The following is a 20,012-nucleotide window of genomic DNA, read 5'->3' on the forward strand; positions in this document are numbered from 1 at the left end:
CAAATCAGCACCATGTTGGCACATAGGCTACCATTATTTCCCAAACCCGGTCTTCTGGACCCCAAGGGGTGCACTAATCATCAAGCTTTAATTATTTGAATCAGCTGTGTAGTGCTAGGGCAAAAACCAAAATGTGCACCCCTTGGGATCCCCAGGACTAAGTTTGGGAAACACTGGTAGCCTATGTGCCAACACGGTGCCGATTTGACCCTTGGGATCTATTTACTTCTATATTCAGCACACAAAGTACAGGTCAGTAAGGAGAGTGGAGGGTCAAGAAAGATGCTCTTGACGAAGTTGGAATTAGAGCTTTAGGAGATGTTAAGTGGTTATAGGGAGAGGTAACTAAACTAGTGTTTCCCCTATATGTATTTCGCAGCAGCGTAGCCCACTTACCCATTCAAAGTAGGAGGATAACTTTTTATTTAATTTTTGTAATTATTTTTTGTACCCTTTTTCCCCTCCCCAATTTCGTGGTTTCCAATTGGTAGTTACAGTCTTGTCCCATCGCTGCAACTCCCGTACGGACTCAGGAGAGGTGAAGGTCGAGAGCCATGCATCATCCGAAACACAACCCAGCCAAGCCGCACTGCTTCTTCACACAATATCATGCTGTGGGCCAAATATTTAACAACAAAATGTCTTACACTAAAAGGACATTATCATTTTCACAATTTCAGAGTGTTTTTTTCAACCTCCTCGTGTGGAAATATGATGAAAATCACGTTTTTGACCGCACTGCCCCTTTAAATAAAATAAAATATTTTGCTCTTCATTTGCCTGACCAATAACAATCATCCAAATGTCCATGACTGTCAGAGCCCTAGCCAGGGCTACGACAAAGTAGGATTGAGTGTTTGACCTGATCACCTGGACAGTCAGGTGGTATCTAAAACCCCATCACCCTCCAAACCAGCTTCTCCTTTAGACTTCCTGATAATATCCTTTCTACTTCCAACTGCCATATGGAGACTCCTTAACCATTCTGCCCGGGTGCCAGCCAGCTTGAGAAATCAGCTTTGCCCTCTTTCTGAAAACTTGATTGGACAAATCATTTTCTAACCTGACAAATCACTGCACAATTGAGAGGTTCCAGATGGAGTGGAGTGAAGAGAACATCCCAGTCTGGCACCATACACACTACTGAATTATGATAAGAGCCTTCAAGTGGAGTGGTACAGAGTAGGCCCTAATTATGTAATGGGGAGTAGATGCATACTCCCTAGTCTCTCGGTATAGACTAGAGTCACTGCAGGTTAGGGGCTGGGGAAGGGGCTAGTAAGGGGAGTGGTGGTTGGTGGTGGATGTCTGCTTTGTATTTAGGTGTCCTGGTTCAGTAGCTCCCACACTGACACCCTCCAAGGCTGCATTTGCAGCTATGTTTGTTCTCCTTAGTTCTCTCTTGAACTACTTTCCCCTTTAATCCTCTGTTTTCTCCTCTCGTTCTTCCCCATGCAGCCACAGTGGAGTGCTACAACCCCAGGACAAACGAGTGGACGTACGTCGCTAAAATGAACGAGCCACACTACGGCCATGCAGGGACGGTGTACGGTGGTTACATGTATATTTCAGGTACGTTAGTCCTATTAGATCCGGGGTTTGGTGAACTTTTGTACTATGGGGGATAGTAGATTGACATAGGCTAGTGCTTTTGCTGTTGGTTAGGCTACTTATCTTGTTGGCTGATGAAAAGTACATGCGGACAGTTCTTCTAACATCTTCAATATGCGTCTCAGAATTGGATAAGAAGGACGCACACCGTTGCGTTCCCGATGTGTCTGTCTTCACTTGAAGCCTACTTCGGAGCTGAGATGCCTATGAAAAGGACCCGATCAATTGCGGTCATTAGCTAATAAGAATTGAGATACCTGACAGAGCTATGTGAGGGAAAGGCGCTTCAATGCAGAGTATTCTATTCTGTTCTTCTGGAATAGACTGCATTTTCTTCATATCATGTTGCTTTAGACCTGTCTAAAATAAATAATGGATTTATTGTGAAGGTGTAGGCTTTATTAAATGGATTTATTTGACTTTTTAAAATGTAGATGTTCCAAAGGTCAGCATCAGTGGTTTGTAGGCTATGTGTGGAAGCCAGGAGATTGTAAACATGTTTGTTAGTTAATGGTCAATTACCGCGAGACAGTTATTTTCCTGACAACTTCATGACCGCCACAGCCCTACGTGGTACCCCAATGTGGCACACCACAAACTGAGCATTCATTTTCCAGAATCAATGTTCATTGATACTCCCGTTTTAGTAGTGTCTGTTCTGTGTGGAATCTGAGTAGTTGAGACGAGTTAGAAAAGGTAACTTATCTTTTACAATAAAATAATATCTCTGTGTTTCAGTGTCGATATGACCCATTCTGTTTGACCAAACCTCAAATTTAAATAGCGAGTTGAGGCCACTTGTCAGAGAGGAAGATGTGATCTCTCAGCTGTGTTGGTGTGAGAGGCAGGGGGAGGGGCTTTGTGTGTGTATGTGAGAATTGAAGGTGTACACAGCACAGGAGACGAGACCAAAAAGACAACATGAGGACAAATGGACTTAAAAGGTAACAAAAACCTTGATTTATCACGCAAAAACATACATTTGAATGAATTGGATATATCCCCCTACTGTGATGTCAGCAAAGCATCCTTCATTAGAAGGTCATACAGTGGCATCCTGCAGACCTCACCCCCTCCCTTACACATCACATTGCTGGGGTCCAGTTCTCTGTGATGTTTTTGGGGGGATATTCTAAAGATGATTGGAAGTAATGATTGTGTAGTTGTCTGACTTTGGTGCTACTAAATCCCCTGTCTCTCTGTTGGAGTCAGCCCTGTGCTTGTTTACTTCATAGGATTGAAATCAAATCCTGCCTTAAGGAGAGATGAGCCCCAGTTTCCCAATGTGCGACTAACACAAAGTGATGCTGTACAGGGCAAAAGAGAGGGAAGGATAGATGAGTGAGAGAAATGGGAGGGACAGGTTGATGACTGTGTAGGAGGTGCAGAACCATAGAGCCACAAACACAGGCAAGGTTATGTTCATCTCCCTTGGCCTCTGGGCACAAGTGTTCATATAAGCGTAACCCATCCACCTACCCCGAACACCATAACCCTCCCTCACCCAGTGGCACCTCACCTGCTCTGCTCCAGCCTGAGCCTCCATTAAATAACAACATGGGCTTGGTGGATCTAACATTAGCATTTTAGCTTCCCAGCCAAGGGGGTTACTGCCTCATCCTCCATGTCAGGGGTTCACGTTTTGGTCTTTGCCCTAGCACTACACCGCTGATTCAAATAACCAACTCATTGTCAAGCTTCGATGATTTGAATCAGCTGTGTAGTGCTCGGGCAAAAAACAATACGTGCACAAAGGGTAAACCCTGGTCTATGTTTTTCTATCTCTGGTTGGCTTATGGGCCGACTGGCACCTCTGGGCAGTCGGCCCAGAGGTGCCAGTCCTTTACTGAGAGGAAACGGGAGGGGTAATGGTGTTTGAACTATTAATACACCAGAAAGTCAACTTCCCTCCCTGTGAGCATCTCTTCGTGTCACCCTGATCTCACTGCACGTGTACCTCACTATAGTTACAGTAGTCTGCCTGGAGGAACTGAGCAGTGGCTAGGCCTACATATCTCCACCTTCCCAGATAGATGGCTGTACTGTAGAACTTAATGATTAAACAGGCTCCCATCCAGCACAGAGGCAGGCTTCATTCTTCCAAGGTCACTGGCAACATGCACGGATGAGATTTTCTGACAGCCTGCATGTTATAACCTCTCACTAGTGATGGTAGTCAGGTGGAGTTGAGTCATTCTTTTTGCCTGTGTCTCTGTCCGGGAGCGCACCCCGTATCTCAGGGGTCATGACCTCACTGTGAAAGGTGACTCACATGGGGGTGCAGGCTGTGTTTCGCTGTCGGTCCAGATAAGGTGCTGGGCGGTGGCTGTGCTGGCGTGCTGTCTAAAGACATCCTGTCAGGTGAATGGAGCTGACACACTGAGTCAAGCCGCAGGTCATCATTGCTCTGCTCTCGCTCTCAGGGTGGGGCTCAGACCCCTAGCCAGCACGGCTTCACATTACCACTACTGTCACACAACACAACGCTACTGGAAACCACGGGGGACATGGCACCTTTACTTCAGTCTGGAGTACAGTGACTACTGATTCACTTATTTAAATAAAAAAATAAAAATATTATGATCCCAATAAATGCATTTTATTTTCCTCTTGGTCTGTGTTTTGATCTGTAAAGAAGGATTTATTTTAATAGGATTGTATACTATTTCCATTTTAGCTGCTCTACAGTATATCTCTCTGGCTTAAACCAACTGCCTCCTGAAGCTGCCGGCCATCCTGTCTATTTATTATCATTGGGTATTTTTGGAACTTGCTGACCCCATGGTTTTGTGTCTCCCCTCTGTTCCCCGCCTCGATTCTTTGGGTCTCATTTGTGCCAGCACTGTGCTTCCTCCAAGCAGGTCATACATTTTTACCACGGGTCAAAGCACCGGCACAATTTTATCTCCACGAATAATTAGATAAATGTGCCAGGAAAATGGCAATCATTGTGAGCTATCAAGAGGGCACCTCGACCAATGAGCTCAGGTGTCTTTGAAAGGACAACCATTTATACGGTCTTCAAGATGCAAAAGATACTCATATTTTTAAGCATCTCTAAATGCTTGCAGTTGTTTTCTATACAAAAGCTTTTGCCTTTGTTTTAAATGAAAGCTCCAATCATCTTTAAACTGTGATGATACACATTCCTTAATTAATTAAAGGCTGTAATTAATAGTAATAATAAATGGTCATGTTTTTTTAAAGGGTACTTTTTACCCCCTTTTCTCCCCAATTCTGTGATATCTAATTGGTTGTTACTCAGACATACAGTGCCTTGCGAAAGTATTCGGCCCCCTTGAACTTTGCGACCTTTTGCCACATTTCAGGCTTCAAACATAAAGATATAAAACTGTATTTTTTTGTGAAAAATCAACAACAAGTGGGACACAATCATGAAGTGGAACGACATTTATTGGATATTTCAAACCTTTTTAACAAATCAAAAACTGAAAAATTGGGCGTGCAAAATTATTCAGCCCCCTTAAGTTAATACTTTGTAGCGCCACCTTTTGCTGCGATTACAGCTGTAAGTCGCTTGGGGTATGTCTCTATCAGTTTTGCACATCGAGAGACTGAAATGTTTTCTCAATCCTCCTTGCAAAACAGCTCGAGCTCAGTGAGGTTGGACGGAGAGCATTTGTGAAGAGCAGTTTTCAGTTCTTTCCACAGATTCTCGATTGGATTCAGGTCTGGACTTTGACTTGGCCATTCTAACACCTGGATATGTTTATTTTTGAACCATTCCATTGTAGAGTTTGCTTTATGTTTTGGATCATTGTCTTGTTGGAAGACAAATCTCCGTCCCAGTCTCAGGTCTTTTGCAGACTCCATCAGGTTTTCTTCCAGAATGGTCCTGTATTTGGCTCCATCCATCTTCCCATCAATTTTAACCATCTTCCCTGTCCCTGCAGAAGAAAATCAGGCCCAAACCATGATGCTGCCACCACCATGTTTGACAGTGGGGAGGGTGTGGTCAGGGTGATGAGCTGTGTTGTTTTTACGCCAAACATAACGTTTTGCATTGTTGCCAAAAAGTTCAATTTTGGTTTCATCTGACCAGAGCACCTTCTTCCACATGTTTGGTGTGTTTCCCAGGTGGCTTGTGGCAAACTTTAAACAACACTTTTTATGGATATCTTTAAGAAATGGCTTTCTTCTTGCCACTTCCATAAAGGCCAGATTTGTGCAATATACGACTGATTGTTGTCCTATGGACAGAGTCTCCCACCTCAGCTGTAGATCTCTGCAGTTCATCCAGAGTGATCATGGGCTCTTGGCTGCATCTCTGATCAGTCTTCTCCTTGTATGAGCTGAAAGTTTAGAGGGACGGCCAGGTCTTGGTAGATTTGCAGTGGTCTGATACTCCTTCCATTTCAATATTATCGCTTGCACAGTGCTCCTTGGGATGTTTAAAGCTTGGGAAATCTTTTTGTATCCTAATCCGGCTTTAAACTTCTTCACAACAGTATCTCGGACCTGCCTGGTGTGTTCCTTGTTCTTCATGATGCTCTCTGCGCTTTTAACGGACCTCTGAGACTATCACAGTGCAGGTGCATTTATACGGAGACTTGATTACACACAGGTGGATTGTATTTATCATCATTAGTCATTTAGGTCAACATTGGATCATTCAGAGATCCTCACTGAACTTATGGAGAGAGTTTGCTGCACTGAAAGTAAGGGGGCTGAATAATTTTGCACACCCAATTTTTCAGTTTTTGATTTGTTAAAAAAGTTTGAAATATCCAATAAATGTCATTCCACTTCATGATTGTGTCCCACTTGTTGTTGATTCTTCACAAAAAAATACAGTTTTATATCTTTATGTTTGAAGCCTGAAATGTGGCAAAAGGTCGCAAAGTTCAAGGGGGCCGAATACTTTCGCAAGGCACTGTACAGTTGAAGTCAGAAGTTTACATACACCTTAGCCAAATACATTTAAACTCAGTTTTTCACAATTCCTGACATTTAATCCTAGTAAATAATCTCTCTTTTAGGTCAGTTAGGATCACCACTTTATTTTAATAATGTGAAATGTCAGAATAATAGTGGAGAGAATTATTTATTTCAGCTTTTATTTCTTTCATCATATTCCCAGTGGGTCAGAAGTTTACATACACTCAATTAGTATTTGGTAGCATTGCCTTTAAATTGTTTAACTTGGGTCAAATGTTTCGGGTCGCCTTCCACAAGCTTCCCACAATAAGTTGTGTGAATTTTGGCCCATTCCTCCTGACAGAGCTGGTGTAACTGAGTCAGGTTTGTAGGCCTCCTTGCTCGCAAACTCTTTTTCAGTTCTGCCCACACATTTTCTATGGGATTGAGGTCAGGGCTTTGTGATGGCCACTCCAATACCTTGACTTTGTTGTCCTTAAGCCATTTTGCCACAACTTTGGAAGTATGCTTGGGGTCGTTGTCCATTTGGAAGACCCATTTGCGACCATGCTTTAACTTCCTGACTGATGTCTTGAGATGTTGCTTCAATATATCCACATAATTTACCTTCTTTGTGATGCCATCTATTTTGTGAAGTGAACCAGTCCCTGAAGCAGCAAAAGCACTGCCACAACACAATGCTGCCACCCTTGTGCTTCACGGTTGGGATGGTGTTCTTCAGCTTGTAAGCCTCCCCCTTTTTCCTCCAAACATAATGATGGTCATTATGGCCAAACAGTTCTATTGTTGTTTCATCAGACGAGAGGACATTTCTCTAAGAAGTACGATCTTTGTCCCCATGTGCAGTTGCAAACCGTAGTCTGGCTTTTTTATGGCGGTTTTGGAGGAGTGGCTTCTTCCTTGCTGAGCGACCTATCAGGTTATGTCGATATAGGACTCGTTTTATTTCTTTAGATTTTCCCATGATATCAAGCAAAGAGGGACTGAATTTGAAGATAGGCCTTGAAATACACCCACAGGTAACACCTCCAATTGACTCAAATTATGTCAATTAGCCTATCAGAAACTTCTAATGCCATGGCATCATTTTCTGGAATTTTCCAAGCTGTTTAAAGGCACAGTCAACTTAGTGTATGTAAACTTCTGACTCACTGGAATTGTGATACAGTGAAATAATCTGTCTGTAAACAATTGTTGGAAAAATTACTTGTCATGCATTAAGTCGATGTCTTAACCGACTTGCCAAAACTGTAGTTTGTTAACAAGAAATTTGTGGAGGTGTTGGAAAAACAAATTTTAATGACTCCAACCGAAGTGTATGTAAACTTTCCTGATGACCAGGGATGTTCTCTTGATAAGTCTGTGGTTTGGACAATTTTCCTGTCAAAATGTAACGAGTACTTTTTGGTGTCAGGGAAAATGTATGGAGTAAAAAGTACATTCTTTTTTTTAGGAATGTAGTAAAATAAAAGTTAGCAAAAATATAAATTGTTAAGTACAGATACCCCAAAAAACGACTTTAGTTCTTTCAAGTATTTTTACTTAAGTACTTTACACCACTTGTAGTTAGTCTTGTCCCATCGCTGCAACTGCCGTAAGAAACTCCGGAGATGTGAAGGTCGAGAGCCATGTGCCCTCCAAACACAGCCTGCCAAGCCGTACTGCTTCTTGAGACACTGCTCGCTTAACCCGGAAGCCAGCCACACCAATGTGTCGGAAACACTGTACAACTGGCGACCATGTCAGTGCGCATTCGCCCGGCCCACCACAGGAGTCAATAGAGCGCGATGGGACAAGGACTTCCCGGCCGGCCACACCCTCCCCTAACCCGGACGATGCTGGGCCAGTTGTGTGCCTCATGGGTCTCCCGGTCGCAGCCGGCTGCAACACAGCCCGATATTGAACCTGGATCTGTAGTGAGCCGCTATGATGCTTAGTTTTAACAAAAAACTGAACATTGAGTCTCTGAGATTCTTTTGTCAAATCTTTGGAAACAAAATCTATCCTCTCCACATTTGCTGTAAAAAATATATCTGTAATAGAGCTATCCTTCAGCCATTAGAAGCCCTGAAGGTTGTTGGCCAGTTACATCAGTTAGTGTAAGATGCTACTTACTTGAGAGAGGCCTGTAATTATCATCATAGGTACACTTCAACTATGACAGACAAAATGAGGGGGAAAAATCCTGAAAATCACATTGTAGGATTATTTTATGAATTTATTTGCAAATTGTGGTGGAAAATAAACTTTTGTTATTGACCAAATACTTATCTCAATACTTTGTTATACACCCTTTGTTGGCAATGACAGGTGTCAAGCGTTTTCTGTAAGTCTTCACAAGGTTTTCACACACTGTTGCTGGTATTTTGGCCCATTCCTCCATGCAGATCTCCTCTAGAGCTGTGAGGTTTTGGGGCTGTTGCTGGGCAACACTGACTTTCAACTCCCTCCAAAGATTTTCTATGGGGTTGAGAACTGGAGACTGGCTAAGCCACGCCAGGACCTTGAAATGCTTCTTACTAAGCCACTCCTTCGTTGCCCGGGCGGTGTGTTTGGGATCATTGTCATGCTGAAAGACCCAGCCACGTTTCATCTTCAATGCCCTTGCTGATGGAAGGAGGTTTTCACTCAAAATCTCACAATACATGGCCCCATTCATTCTTTCCTTTACACGGATCAGTCGTCCTGGTCCCTTTGCAGAAAAACAGCCCTAAAGCATGGATGTTTCCACCCCCATGATTCACAGTAGGTATGGTGTTCTTTGGATGCAACTCAGCATTCTTTGTCCTCCAAACATGACGAGTTGAGTTTTTACCAAAAAGTTCTATTTTGGTTTCATCTGACCATATGACGTTCTCCCAATCTTCTTCTGGATCATCCAAATGCTCTCTAGCGAACTTCAGACGAGCCTGAACATGTACTGGCTTAAGCAGGGGGACACGTCTGGCGCTGCAGGATTTGAGTCCCTGGCGGCGTAGTGTGTTACTGATGGTAGGCTTTGTTACTTTGGTCCCAGCTCTCTGCAGGTCATTCACTAGGTCCCCCCGTGTGGTCCGGAGATTTTTGCTCACCGTTCTTGTGGTCATTTTGACCCCACGGGGTGAGATCTTGCGTGGAGCCCCAGATCGAGGGAGATTATCAGTGGTCTTGTATGTCTTCCATTTCCTAATAATTGCTCCCACAGTTGATTTCTTCAAACCAAGCTGCTTACCTATTGCAGATTGTCTTCCCAGCCTGGCGCAGGTCTACAATTTTGTTTCTGGTGTCCTTTGACAGCTCGTTGGTCTTGGCCATAGTGGAGTTTGGAGTGTGACTGTTTGAGGTTGTGGACAGGTGTCTTTTATACTGATAACAAGTTCAAACAGGTGCCATTAATACAGGTAACGAGTGGAGGACAGAGGAGCCTCTTAAAGAAGAAGTTACAGGTCTGTGAGAGCCAGACATCTTGCTTGTTTGTAGGTGACCAAATACTTATTTTCCACCATAATTTGCAAATAAATTCATTAAAAATCCTACAATGTGATTTTCCGGGGGGTTTTTTTGCCTCATTTCGTCTGTCATAGTTTAAGTGTACCTATGATGAAAATTACAGGCCTCAATATTTTTAAGTGGAGAACTTGCACAATTGGTGGCTGACTAAATACTTTTTTGCCCCACTGTACAAAAGAACCACAGCCTGTATCAAGCTGCTCTTCTATTAGAGGGTTTGATATGTCTTTCTTGTCTCAGAGATTATTTTAATGATGCTCACTCACTCTCACACACACACGCACACGCACACGCACACACACGCACACACACACACACACACACGCACACACTTGAATAACGAGAATGGATTGAACTCTGGCATCTAAGTGTTTGCTCTAATGATCGAGGAGGAGGCTGGTGTTAGACTTCTGATCAGTCAGGGCCACTGACTAAAAATAGGTCTGTATAGATTGAGTATGGGAGGGAGAGCGGGAGAGAAAGAAAGAGGTAAAGAAAGCGAGAGATCATTGGGCAGAAGTGGATGGATTGGGGCACCATTCCGCATGCACTGCAGATCCTCACCTCGCTGGGTATGCTCCCAGCCACTCTACACAGCACAGGGAGGAAGGGGTGCCTGCCTGGCTCTCACCCAGTTGCATGCTGGGATTGTGTGCCTCTTTATTTTCAGCCTTCCCTATAGACATGTCCTGTTTTGTTTTTTCCCTCCCTTTTCCTCAGTTTTGTGTGTCCCTTCTATTCCTTTGTTTCCACCACTACAGTGCCTATGTGTACATGCCATGGTTATTATAGTAAACTAAAATAAATTTTCTGTAAGATAAAATCATGTGTTTTCAAGCTTTTTTTTCCTAATGGGTTATTCGAGCTTCTGATTCTGGTGAGTAAATGTTTCAAATAAGATTAGCTTGTGCTTCACTATTGCTAGATATCACCAGAGAGGAGAGGTGACACGAGAGGATTACCTCCGCCCAAAATCAGTCCCCGCGCCCCGCGAGCTAAGCAGACCTTTTAGCATGGAGATCTATGAGTGTCAAATTACGTTTGGCTTATTTGATCAAACCGAGTAATGTTTAGGTTGTTACAAATGTAATGATATAAGTGAATTCATATGACATTCTGTAACTTTGAGAAAAACAACTTAGTTGTGCCTGTTGTTCACACACGTATCTGCCCTCTCATTGGCTAGAATGGTCCCAATTGATCTTGTCTCCTCCCACCTGCCTTCCATCTATGAGGACATGTATTTGAATTGTTATAGCTGTTACTTGAACATATTTTCAAAATAATAGACCATTTGCTATCACTAGCTAACAACAGGGAAGAAATCCAGGGCAAAGACAGAGAAAGCGAGACACCCCCTCATTTCTGATCGGGGCAGGTCAACTCTGGTCTGCGTATAGTCTCCGCGGAGGGGACAATACGACTGTGTCATCGACTGACTGATTGCTGTAACATATGATGTGGTCAGCTGATACTTAAAGTACCTATCCAGGTGTTGAAAGATCTGTCAGGCGTCCGCAATGTCTATGCTCTGGAACGCGGCCTAAAATAGGTTTAGTTTGAGTCATAATTTAAACCTATGACGTTCCTTATTACTGACCCCTAGTGGCATGAAGTGACATCTTAAAAAAACTAACTAGACCTACCCCACATAAATGGCTCCGAGCCTCTCACGCACAGACTACTCTCAGGCCCCAACAATACAACTGAAACTCAATCATATAATCATGCCGTCTTTCTATCAAACTAAATAAAAACTCGTAAATCAAATCTGAAAAGTAACAAACTAAATAACAGAATTTTAAATAAACTAATATAAATTAAAACAACTATTAATAACCTTGGTACACATGCACTGTATTATAGTGTTATGCATTTCTGATATTTTATTTGTCATATTTTATTGCAGGTATGTGGCTGAGAAAGTGTGTGTTGGTGGTGCTAAGCATTGGGCTAATTGTGTGTGTGTTGCTGGGAAGAGCAGCCGTGTGTTTCTGAGGAGGTTGTGTGGAGTAAAGTGAACTGGGGGTTCAGGATTACATGCTCTGCAAGGCCAGTCACAGTGCTGTGGTCTGGCCATGTGACTTACAGAACAGGAGCTGGTGGCAACACAACGTGGCAACACAACGTGGCAACACAACGTGGCAACACAACGTGGCCACACAACGTGGCCACACAATGTGGCCACACAACGTGGCCACACAACGTGGCAGAGCTGAATGTAGATCTAGGTTGAGACCAGGATAGAGTTACTATTAGGTCCAGTTCAATTGGCTCAGGCTATTAAATGCTTTTGATTAGACCCCAGGGCGGTTTTCAACCCCAGGAAATCAATGTCATGGGTCTTATTTAATATGGTTTTGTTCTGTGTTGCAGGGGGAATCACTCACGACACATTTCAGAAAGAGCTGATGTGCTTTGACCCAGATGCAGACAAATGGACTCAGAAAGCGCCCATGACCACGGTGCGTGGCCTGCACTGTATGTGCACGGTGGGCGACCGCCTCTACGTCATCGGGGGGAATCACTTCCGGGGCACCAGCGACTACGATGACGTGTTAAGCTGTGAGTACTACTCCCCGGCCCTGGACCTGTGGACGCCCATCGCCGCCATGCTGCGGGGCCAGAGCGACGTGGGTGTGGCCGTGTTCGAGAACAAGATTTACGTGGTGGGAGGCTACTCGTGGAACAACCGCTGTATGGTGGAGATAGTGCAGAAGTACGACCCGGAGAAGGACGAGTGGCACAAAGTATTTGACCTGCCTGAGTCGCTGGGCGGGATCAGAGCCTGCACACTGACCGTGTTTCCTCCAGAGGACTTGATGGGCTCCCCCTCCAGAGAGTCACCCCTCTCAGCACCTTGAAGAACAGGGGGGGGAGCCCACCCCGCTCCTCTCACACCCCCACAACCCCCAACACCCTATAGACATTGTTTGCACTTCTTCTTTGGACTACATCTGTACTGCATCCCGATACACCCCTTCCTCCCTAGTGATGAGGTCTACATCCCGATACACCCCTTCCTCCCTAGTGATGAGATCTACATCCCGATACACCCCTTCCTCCCTAGTGATGAGATCTACATCCCGATACACCCCTTCCTCCCTAGTGATGAGATCTACATCCCGATACACCCCTTCCTCCCTAGTGATGAGATCTACATCCCGATACACCCCTTCCTCCCTAGTGATGAGATCTACATCCCGATACACCCCTTCCTCCCTAGTGATGAGATCTACATCCCGATACACCCCTTCCTCCCTAGTGATGAGATCTACATCCCGATACACCCCTTCCTCCCTAGTGATGAGATCTACATCCCGATACACCCCTTCCTCCCTAGTGATGAGATCTACATCCCGATACACCCCTTCCTCCCTAGTGATGAGATCTACATCCCGATACACCCCTTCCTCCCTAGTGATGAGATCTACATCCCGATACACCCCTTCCTCCCTAGTGATGAGATCTACATCCCGATACACCCCTTCCTCCCTAGTGATGAGATCTACATCCCGATACACCCCTTCCTCCCTAGTGATGAGATCTACATCCCGATACACCCGTTCCTCCCTAGTGATGAGATCTACATCCCGATACACCCCTTCCTCCCTAGTGATGAGATCTACATCCCGATACACCCCTTCCTCCCTAGTGATGAGGTCTACATCCCGATACACCCCTTCCTCCCTAGTGATGAGGTCTACATCCCGATACACCCCTTCCTCCCTAGTGATGAGGTCTACATCCCGATACACCCCTTCCTCCCTAGTGATGAGATCTACATCCCGATACACCCCTTCCTCCCTAGTGATGAGATCTACATCCCGATACACCCCTTCCTCCCTAGTGATGAGGTCTACATCCCGATACACCCCTTCCTCCCTAGTGATGAGATCTACATCCCGATACACCCCTTCCTCCCTAGTGATGAGATCTACATCCCGATACACCCCTTCCTCCCTAGTGATGAGATCTACATCCCGATACACCCCTTCCTCCCTAGTGATGAGATCTACATCCCGATACACCCCTTCCTCCCCCAAAGCTGTGCAGAACCCACCTCCCTAGTGATGAGATCTACATCCCGATACACCCCTTCCTCCCCCAAAGCTGTGCAGAACCCCCCTCCCTAGTGATGAGATCTACATCCCGATACACCCCTTCCTCCCCCAAAGCTGTGCAGAACCCCCTCCCTAGTGATGAGATCTACATCCCGATACACCCCTTCCTCCCCCAAAGCTGTGCAGAACCCCCCTCCCTAGTGATGAGATCTACATCCCGATACACCCCTTCCTCCCCCAAAGCTGTGCAGAACCCCCTCCCTAGTGATGAGATCTACATCCCGATACACCCCTTCCTCCCCCAAAGCTGTGCAGAACCCCCCTCCCTAGTGATGAGATCTACATCCCGATACACCCCTTCCTCCCCCAAAGCTGTGCAGAACCCCCCTCCCTAGTGATGAGATCTACATCCCGATACACCCCTTCCTCCCCCAAAGCTGTGCAGAACCCCCCTCCCTAGTGATGAAATCTACATCCCGATACACCCCTTCCTCCCCCAAAGCTGTGCAGAACCCCCCTCCCTAGTGATGAAATCTACATACCGATATGGTTTGGCAACCTAATTACATGTTAATGTTACATATTCGGTATATTTTGGCAGGAAATACCTTGACTTGAAGAGTGACTTTGCAATTCAACTTTTCTACCTGATGTCTTTGAAGTTTTATTACATCCTTTTTCTTTAGACGTTTTAGCGGGTAAAAACCATTCTGTTGGTTACCATACTGACTCTGTTTTAGTCTGCCAGGTTAGGGCCAGCTGACACCCAGCGCAGCAGGATAGGGGCAGCTGAGCTCCACACAGAGATAGTTTTAAACTCAGGGGTCGGCCCACCCCCCCCTCCCTCTTTCAGTTTCAGTTCTTTCCTGCTATTGCTATGAAACCGTTAACAAAATTGTGTTTTCTAAATTTAATAAACAAGATTTTGAAAAAAGAATGGTGTCTCCCCAAAGTATCTTGCCATTTACTTAGGCACATGGTTGGCGCGTTCTCTTTGTTATTGAGCTGTTTGAGAACCTCCTGGAAAGTGTATTCTCCCCATTAAAAACACTGACGTGTTCTATTTCTCAATTTACTTGTTGAAAATAATCTCATCATAAAGCATTATGTCCCTTCAGTACAGCCTCAGAACCCCTACCCCCCCTCCTCCTCCTCCCCCCCTCCTCCTCCTCCTCCCCCCTTCTCTCCTCCCCTCCTCCTCCTCCTCCCCCCTTCTCTCCTCCTCCCCTCCTCCTCCTACTCCCCCCCCCTTCTCTCCTCCTCCCCCCTCCTCCTCCTACTCCCCCACCCTTCTCTCCTCCTCCCCCTCCTCCTACTCCCCCCTTCTCTCCTCTCCCCTCCTCCTCACATCCCCCTCCTCCTACTCTCCTCCATTCCCCTCCTTCTCTCATCCTCCCCTTCCCCTGCTACTCTCCTCCCCCTCCTACTCCCCTGCCCCTTCTCTCCCCCTTCCTCCTCCTTACTCCCCCTCCTCTCAACCAAGCCCCTCCTCCTACTCCCGCCCCTCCATCTCTCCTCCAGTCCCCTCCTTCTCTCCCCTCCCCAGCTAGTGTTGTCCTCAGAATGAACCAGTTGTCATCTGATTAAATAGAAAAAGACTTTATTGTTCACAAGATACAAGAGATTTTCAAGACAGTAACTGTAGATGTACACACAAAGTGAAGATGCAGTGTCTGCTGTCTTAATCCTAATCACAACCATAGCCACTATTCTTCACTGAGTTGATTCCTGCCCAGTGATTCAGGACACCACCGTCCTCCACTGTGTCCTTTCACCTGGCACACAGACAGACGGTAAGGTCACCCACAACCTAGCCACCTGCCTCTGGCCCATTAAAACCTCAGTGGCAGCATATGGTGTCCAACACAAACAAATCTGCTACATGCTGGAGCAAGGAAAGGAAAACTGTGATATGTCACTGGTTGTTTTTGTTTGATGGTGCATGAAAGGATACACTATTGGGCACAGAATATTTTTTTTAAATAAACAATTTTCATATAGAAATGTATGACTGAAAACATGTAAATGCTATAAGATGATCCAATGGTGCCTCGGGCGGTGCATCTGGGCAACAGCCTCCAGTGAATGTGCTCCATCGCCACCGCCTGCCCTTGTCCTGTTCACTCATGTCTCCTTCAGCTCCAGACCCTCAGGGCCAGTAGTGTGCTGGGCTATTTTAACACATCCAGATTCCAGTGCCAGTTCGAGGGCAGGCGACTGGGAACACCGGGGGATCAGGGGAAGGTACTGCTGGGGGGGGGGAATATGATGGGGAATGGGACTGGAGTGATTGGCCTTGGTTTTCCTGATGGATGTTGTTCTGCTCATCGACAGCTGCACTCTGAATACTACTCATATGGGACTCTGAGCTCAAGTGCCGGCAGTTGTTTACTGAGAGTGGGGAGAGTGGAGAGTGCCAGAGCTTGGTGCTCTTTGCTCAGGATCCATGTGCTATTTTACACTACGCTTAAATTACTTGCACTTAACTGAAAAGTCTTTCCATCAGTTCATCACAGTCACTGATATTTGAGGGGCACAGAGGTCCCTGGGAGAGGAGACTACGCTCTCACTTGAATGGGAAATTAGTTTAGTCCTGACTCATATTTGAGACGAGCAATACAAATCCTAACCCATCTCATAGTAGGTGTATAGTAAAATGCTGTGGACTTATACAGTGTGATAAGAGATCAATGTGACCTTCATGGATGGTAAATGTATTCATAATGCCAACCAAGAGGACAGAGCAAGCCCTTTTATTTAGATTTTAGGGCTGATGGTAAGGCTAGTTAGTCACACATTTGTTCTGTTCAGAAGGTATACTTCAAGGCTGCTTCAGTTGGCCTACTTCACATTTACATCAGCAGCGTGCGTCATCAGTCAGTTATGTTTTTTACATTTATTGCTCGCCCTGGTCGTGTGGACCAGGATATGGTAATGGTGTTCTCTGAGGACCAGGATATGGTAATGGTATTCTCTGTGGACCAGGATATGGTAATGGTGTTCTCTGTGGACCAGGATATGGTAATGGTGTTCTCTGAGGACCAGGAAATGGTAATGGTGTTCTCTGTGGACCAGGATATGGTAATGGTATTCTCTGTGGACCAGGATATGGTAATAGAATTCTCTGTGGACCAGGATATGGTAATGGTGTTCTCTGTTTACCAGGATATGGTAATGGTATTCTCTGTGGACCAGGATATGGTAATGGTATTCTCTGTGGACCAGGATATGGTAATGGTGTTCTCTGTGGACCGGGATATGGTAATGGTATTCTCTGTGGACCAGGATATGGTAATGGTATTCTCTGTGGACCAGGATATGGTAATGGTATTCTCTGTGGACCGGGATATGATAATAGAATTCTCTGTGGACCGGGATATTGTAATAGAATTCTCTGTGGACCGGGATATGGTAATGGTGTTCTCTGAGGACCAGGATATGGTAATGGTATTCTCTGTGGACCAGGATATGGTAATGGTATTCTCTGTGGACTGGGATATGGTAATGGTGTTCTCTGAGGACCAGGATATGGTAATGGTATTCTCTGTGGACCAGGATATGGTAATGGTATTCTCTGTGGACCGGGATATGGTAATGGTATTCTCTGTGGACCAGGATATGGTAATGGTATTCTCTGTGGACCGGGATATGGTAATGGTATTCTCTGTGGACCAGGATATGGTAATGGTATTCTCTGTGGACCGGGATATGGTAATGGTATTCTCTGTGGACCGGGATATGATAATAGAATTCTCTGTGGACCGGGATATTGTAATAGAATTCTCTGTGGACCGGGATATGGTAATGGTGTTCTCTGAGGACCAGGATATGGTAATGGTATTCTCTGTGGACCAGGATATGGTAATGGTATTCTCTGTGGACCGGGATATGGTAATGGTATTCTCTGTGGACCAGGATATGGTAATGGTATTCTCTGTGGACCAGGATATGGTAATGGTATTCTCTGTGGACCGGGATATGATAATAGAATTCTCTGTGGACCGGGATATTGTAATAGAATTCTCTGTGGACCGGGATATGGTAATGGTGTTCTCTGAAGACCAGGATATGGTAATGGTATTCTCTGTGGACCAGGATATGGTAACTTTGTTCTCTGTGGACCAGGATATGGTAATGGTATTCTCTGTGGACCAGGATATGGTAATGGTATTCTCTGTGGACCAGGATATGGTAATGGTGTTCTCTGTGGACCAGTATATGGTAAAGGTATTCTCTGTGGACCAGGATATGGTAATGGTATTCTCTGTGGACCAGGATATGGTAATGGTATTCTCTGTGGACCGGGATATGATAATAGAATTCTCTGTGGACCGGGATATTGTAATAGAATTCTCTGTGGACCGGGATATGGTAATGGTGTTCTCTGAGGACCAGGATATGGTAATGATGTTCTCTGTGGACCAGGATATGGTAAAAGCTTAATTGATTTTGAGTGGAGAGAAGAGAAGATGTATCATGCATTTTTTTTGCACTGATTAGAATGAAGCTGATTAATTAAATAGTTTTTTGGGCCATTTATTCTACTCCAAGGAGAATAGGCTATAAACGCAACAATTTCATTGATTTTACCGAGTTAGTTACAGTTCATATGAGGAAATCAGTCAATGTAATAAATTCATTAGGCCTTAATCTATGGATTTCACATGACTGGGAATATAGATATGCATCTGTTGGTCAAAGATTCCTCCCCAAAAATGGGTCTCACAATGGGCCTCAGGATCTCATCACAGTTTTTTTGTGCATTCAAACTGCCATCAATAAAATGCAATTGTGTTCTTTGTGTCCGTAGTTTATGCCTGCCCATACCATATCCCCACCGCCACCATGGTTCTGTTCACAACGTTGACATCAGCAAACCGCTTGCCCACACGACGCCATATACATGGTCTGTGGTTATGAGACTGGTTGGATGTACTGCCAAATTCTCTAAAATGACATCATCGTTCTCTTAGGGTAGAGAAATTAACATTAAATTCTCTGGCAACAGCTCTGGTTGACATTCCTTGCAGTCAGTATGCCAATTTCATGCTCCCTCAAAACTTGAGACATTTGTCATTGGGTTGTGTGACAAAATTGCACATTTTAGTGGTGTTTTATTGTCCCCAGCACAAGGTGCACCTGTGTAATGATCATTCTGTTTAATCTGCTTTTTGATATGCCACACCGGTCAAGTGGATGTATTATCTTGGAAAAGGATAAATGCTCACTGACAGGGATGTAAACACACTTGTGAACAACATTTGAGAGAAATACGTTTCTGGGATCTTTTATTTCAGCTCATGGAACATGGAACCAACACCCTACATGTTGCCTTTATATTTTTTGTAAAGTATATATGAATTATATGCTAATGTAAACACATTTTCCATTAATTAAAAAACAATTAAATGACAGGGTGCTTCAGCGAATGTCTCCCAGCCTGTGTCGGTAGCTCCCTGTGTGTCTGTCTGTCTGTATAGAGCCCAGTGAAAATTCCCCTCCTGTCTGCCAGGGTCTCTACTGTGATCCATTACAGCTATCATCGCTCTCACTTCATTATCCCTGTATGCCAGGGTCTCTACTGTGATCCATTACAGCTATCATCATCCTCACTACATTACCCTGTCTGCCAGGGTCTCTACTGTGATCCATTACAGCTATCATCATCCTCACTACATTACCCTGTCTGACAGGGTCTCTACTGTGATCCATTACAGCTATCATCATCCTCACTACATTACCCTGTCTGCCAGGGTCTCTACTGTGATCCATTACAGCTATCATCGCTCTCACTTCATTATCCCTGTCTGCCAGGGTCTCTACTGTGATCCATTACAGCTATCATCGCTCTCACTTCATTATCCCTGTCTGCCAGGGTCTCTACTGTGATCCATTACAGCTATCATCGCTCTCACTTCATTATCCCTGTATGCCAGGGTCTCTACTGTG

The 20,012-nt window shown here is 44.9% G+C and overlaps 1 protein-coding gene across 7 annotated transcripts in view; it reads left to right on the forward strand.

Annotated features, from left to right (window-relative positions):
* LOC135544260 (kelch-like protein 13) overlaps nt 1-13,559 on the forward strand; it is a 73,163-nt gene extending 59,604 nt beyond the window's left edge. For all 7 annotated transcript variants that reach the window (XM_064971734.1, XM_064971737.1, XM_064971735.1 and 4 more), the window contains 2 exons: nt 1,459-1,572; nt 12,376-13,559. In XM_064971734.1, coding sequence (XP_064827806.1) covers nt 1,459-1,572; nt 12,376-12,863 — 602 coding nt within the window. In that variant the 3' untranslated portion in view covers nt 12,864-13,559. The remainder of the gene's footprint in view (nt 1-1,458; nt 1,573-12,375) is intronic.
* Nucleotides 13,560-20,012: the final 6,453 nt, after the last annotated feature.

This window comes from Oncorhynchus masou, chromosome 8, assembly GCF_036934945.1.
Source record: "Oncorhynchus masou masou isolate Uvic2021 chromosome 8, UVic_Omas_1.1, whole genome shotgun sequence".
Lineage (NCBI taxonomy): Eukaryota > Metazoa > Chordata > Actinopteri > Salmoniformes > Salmonidae > Oncorhynchus > Oncorhynchus masou.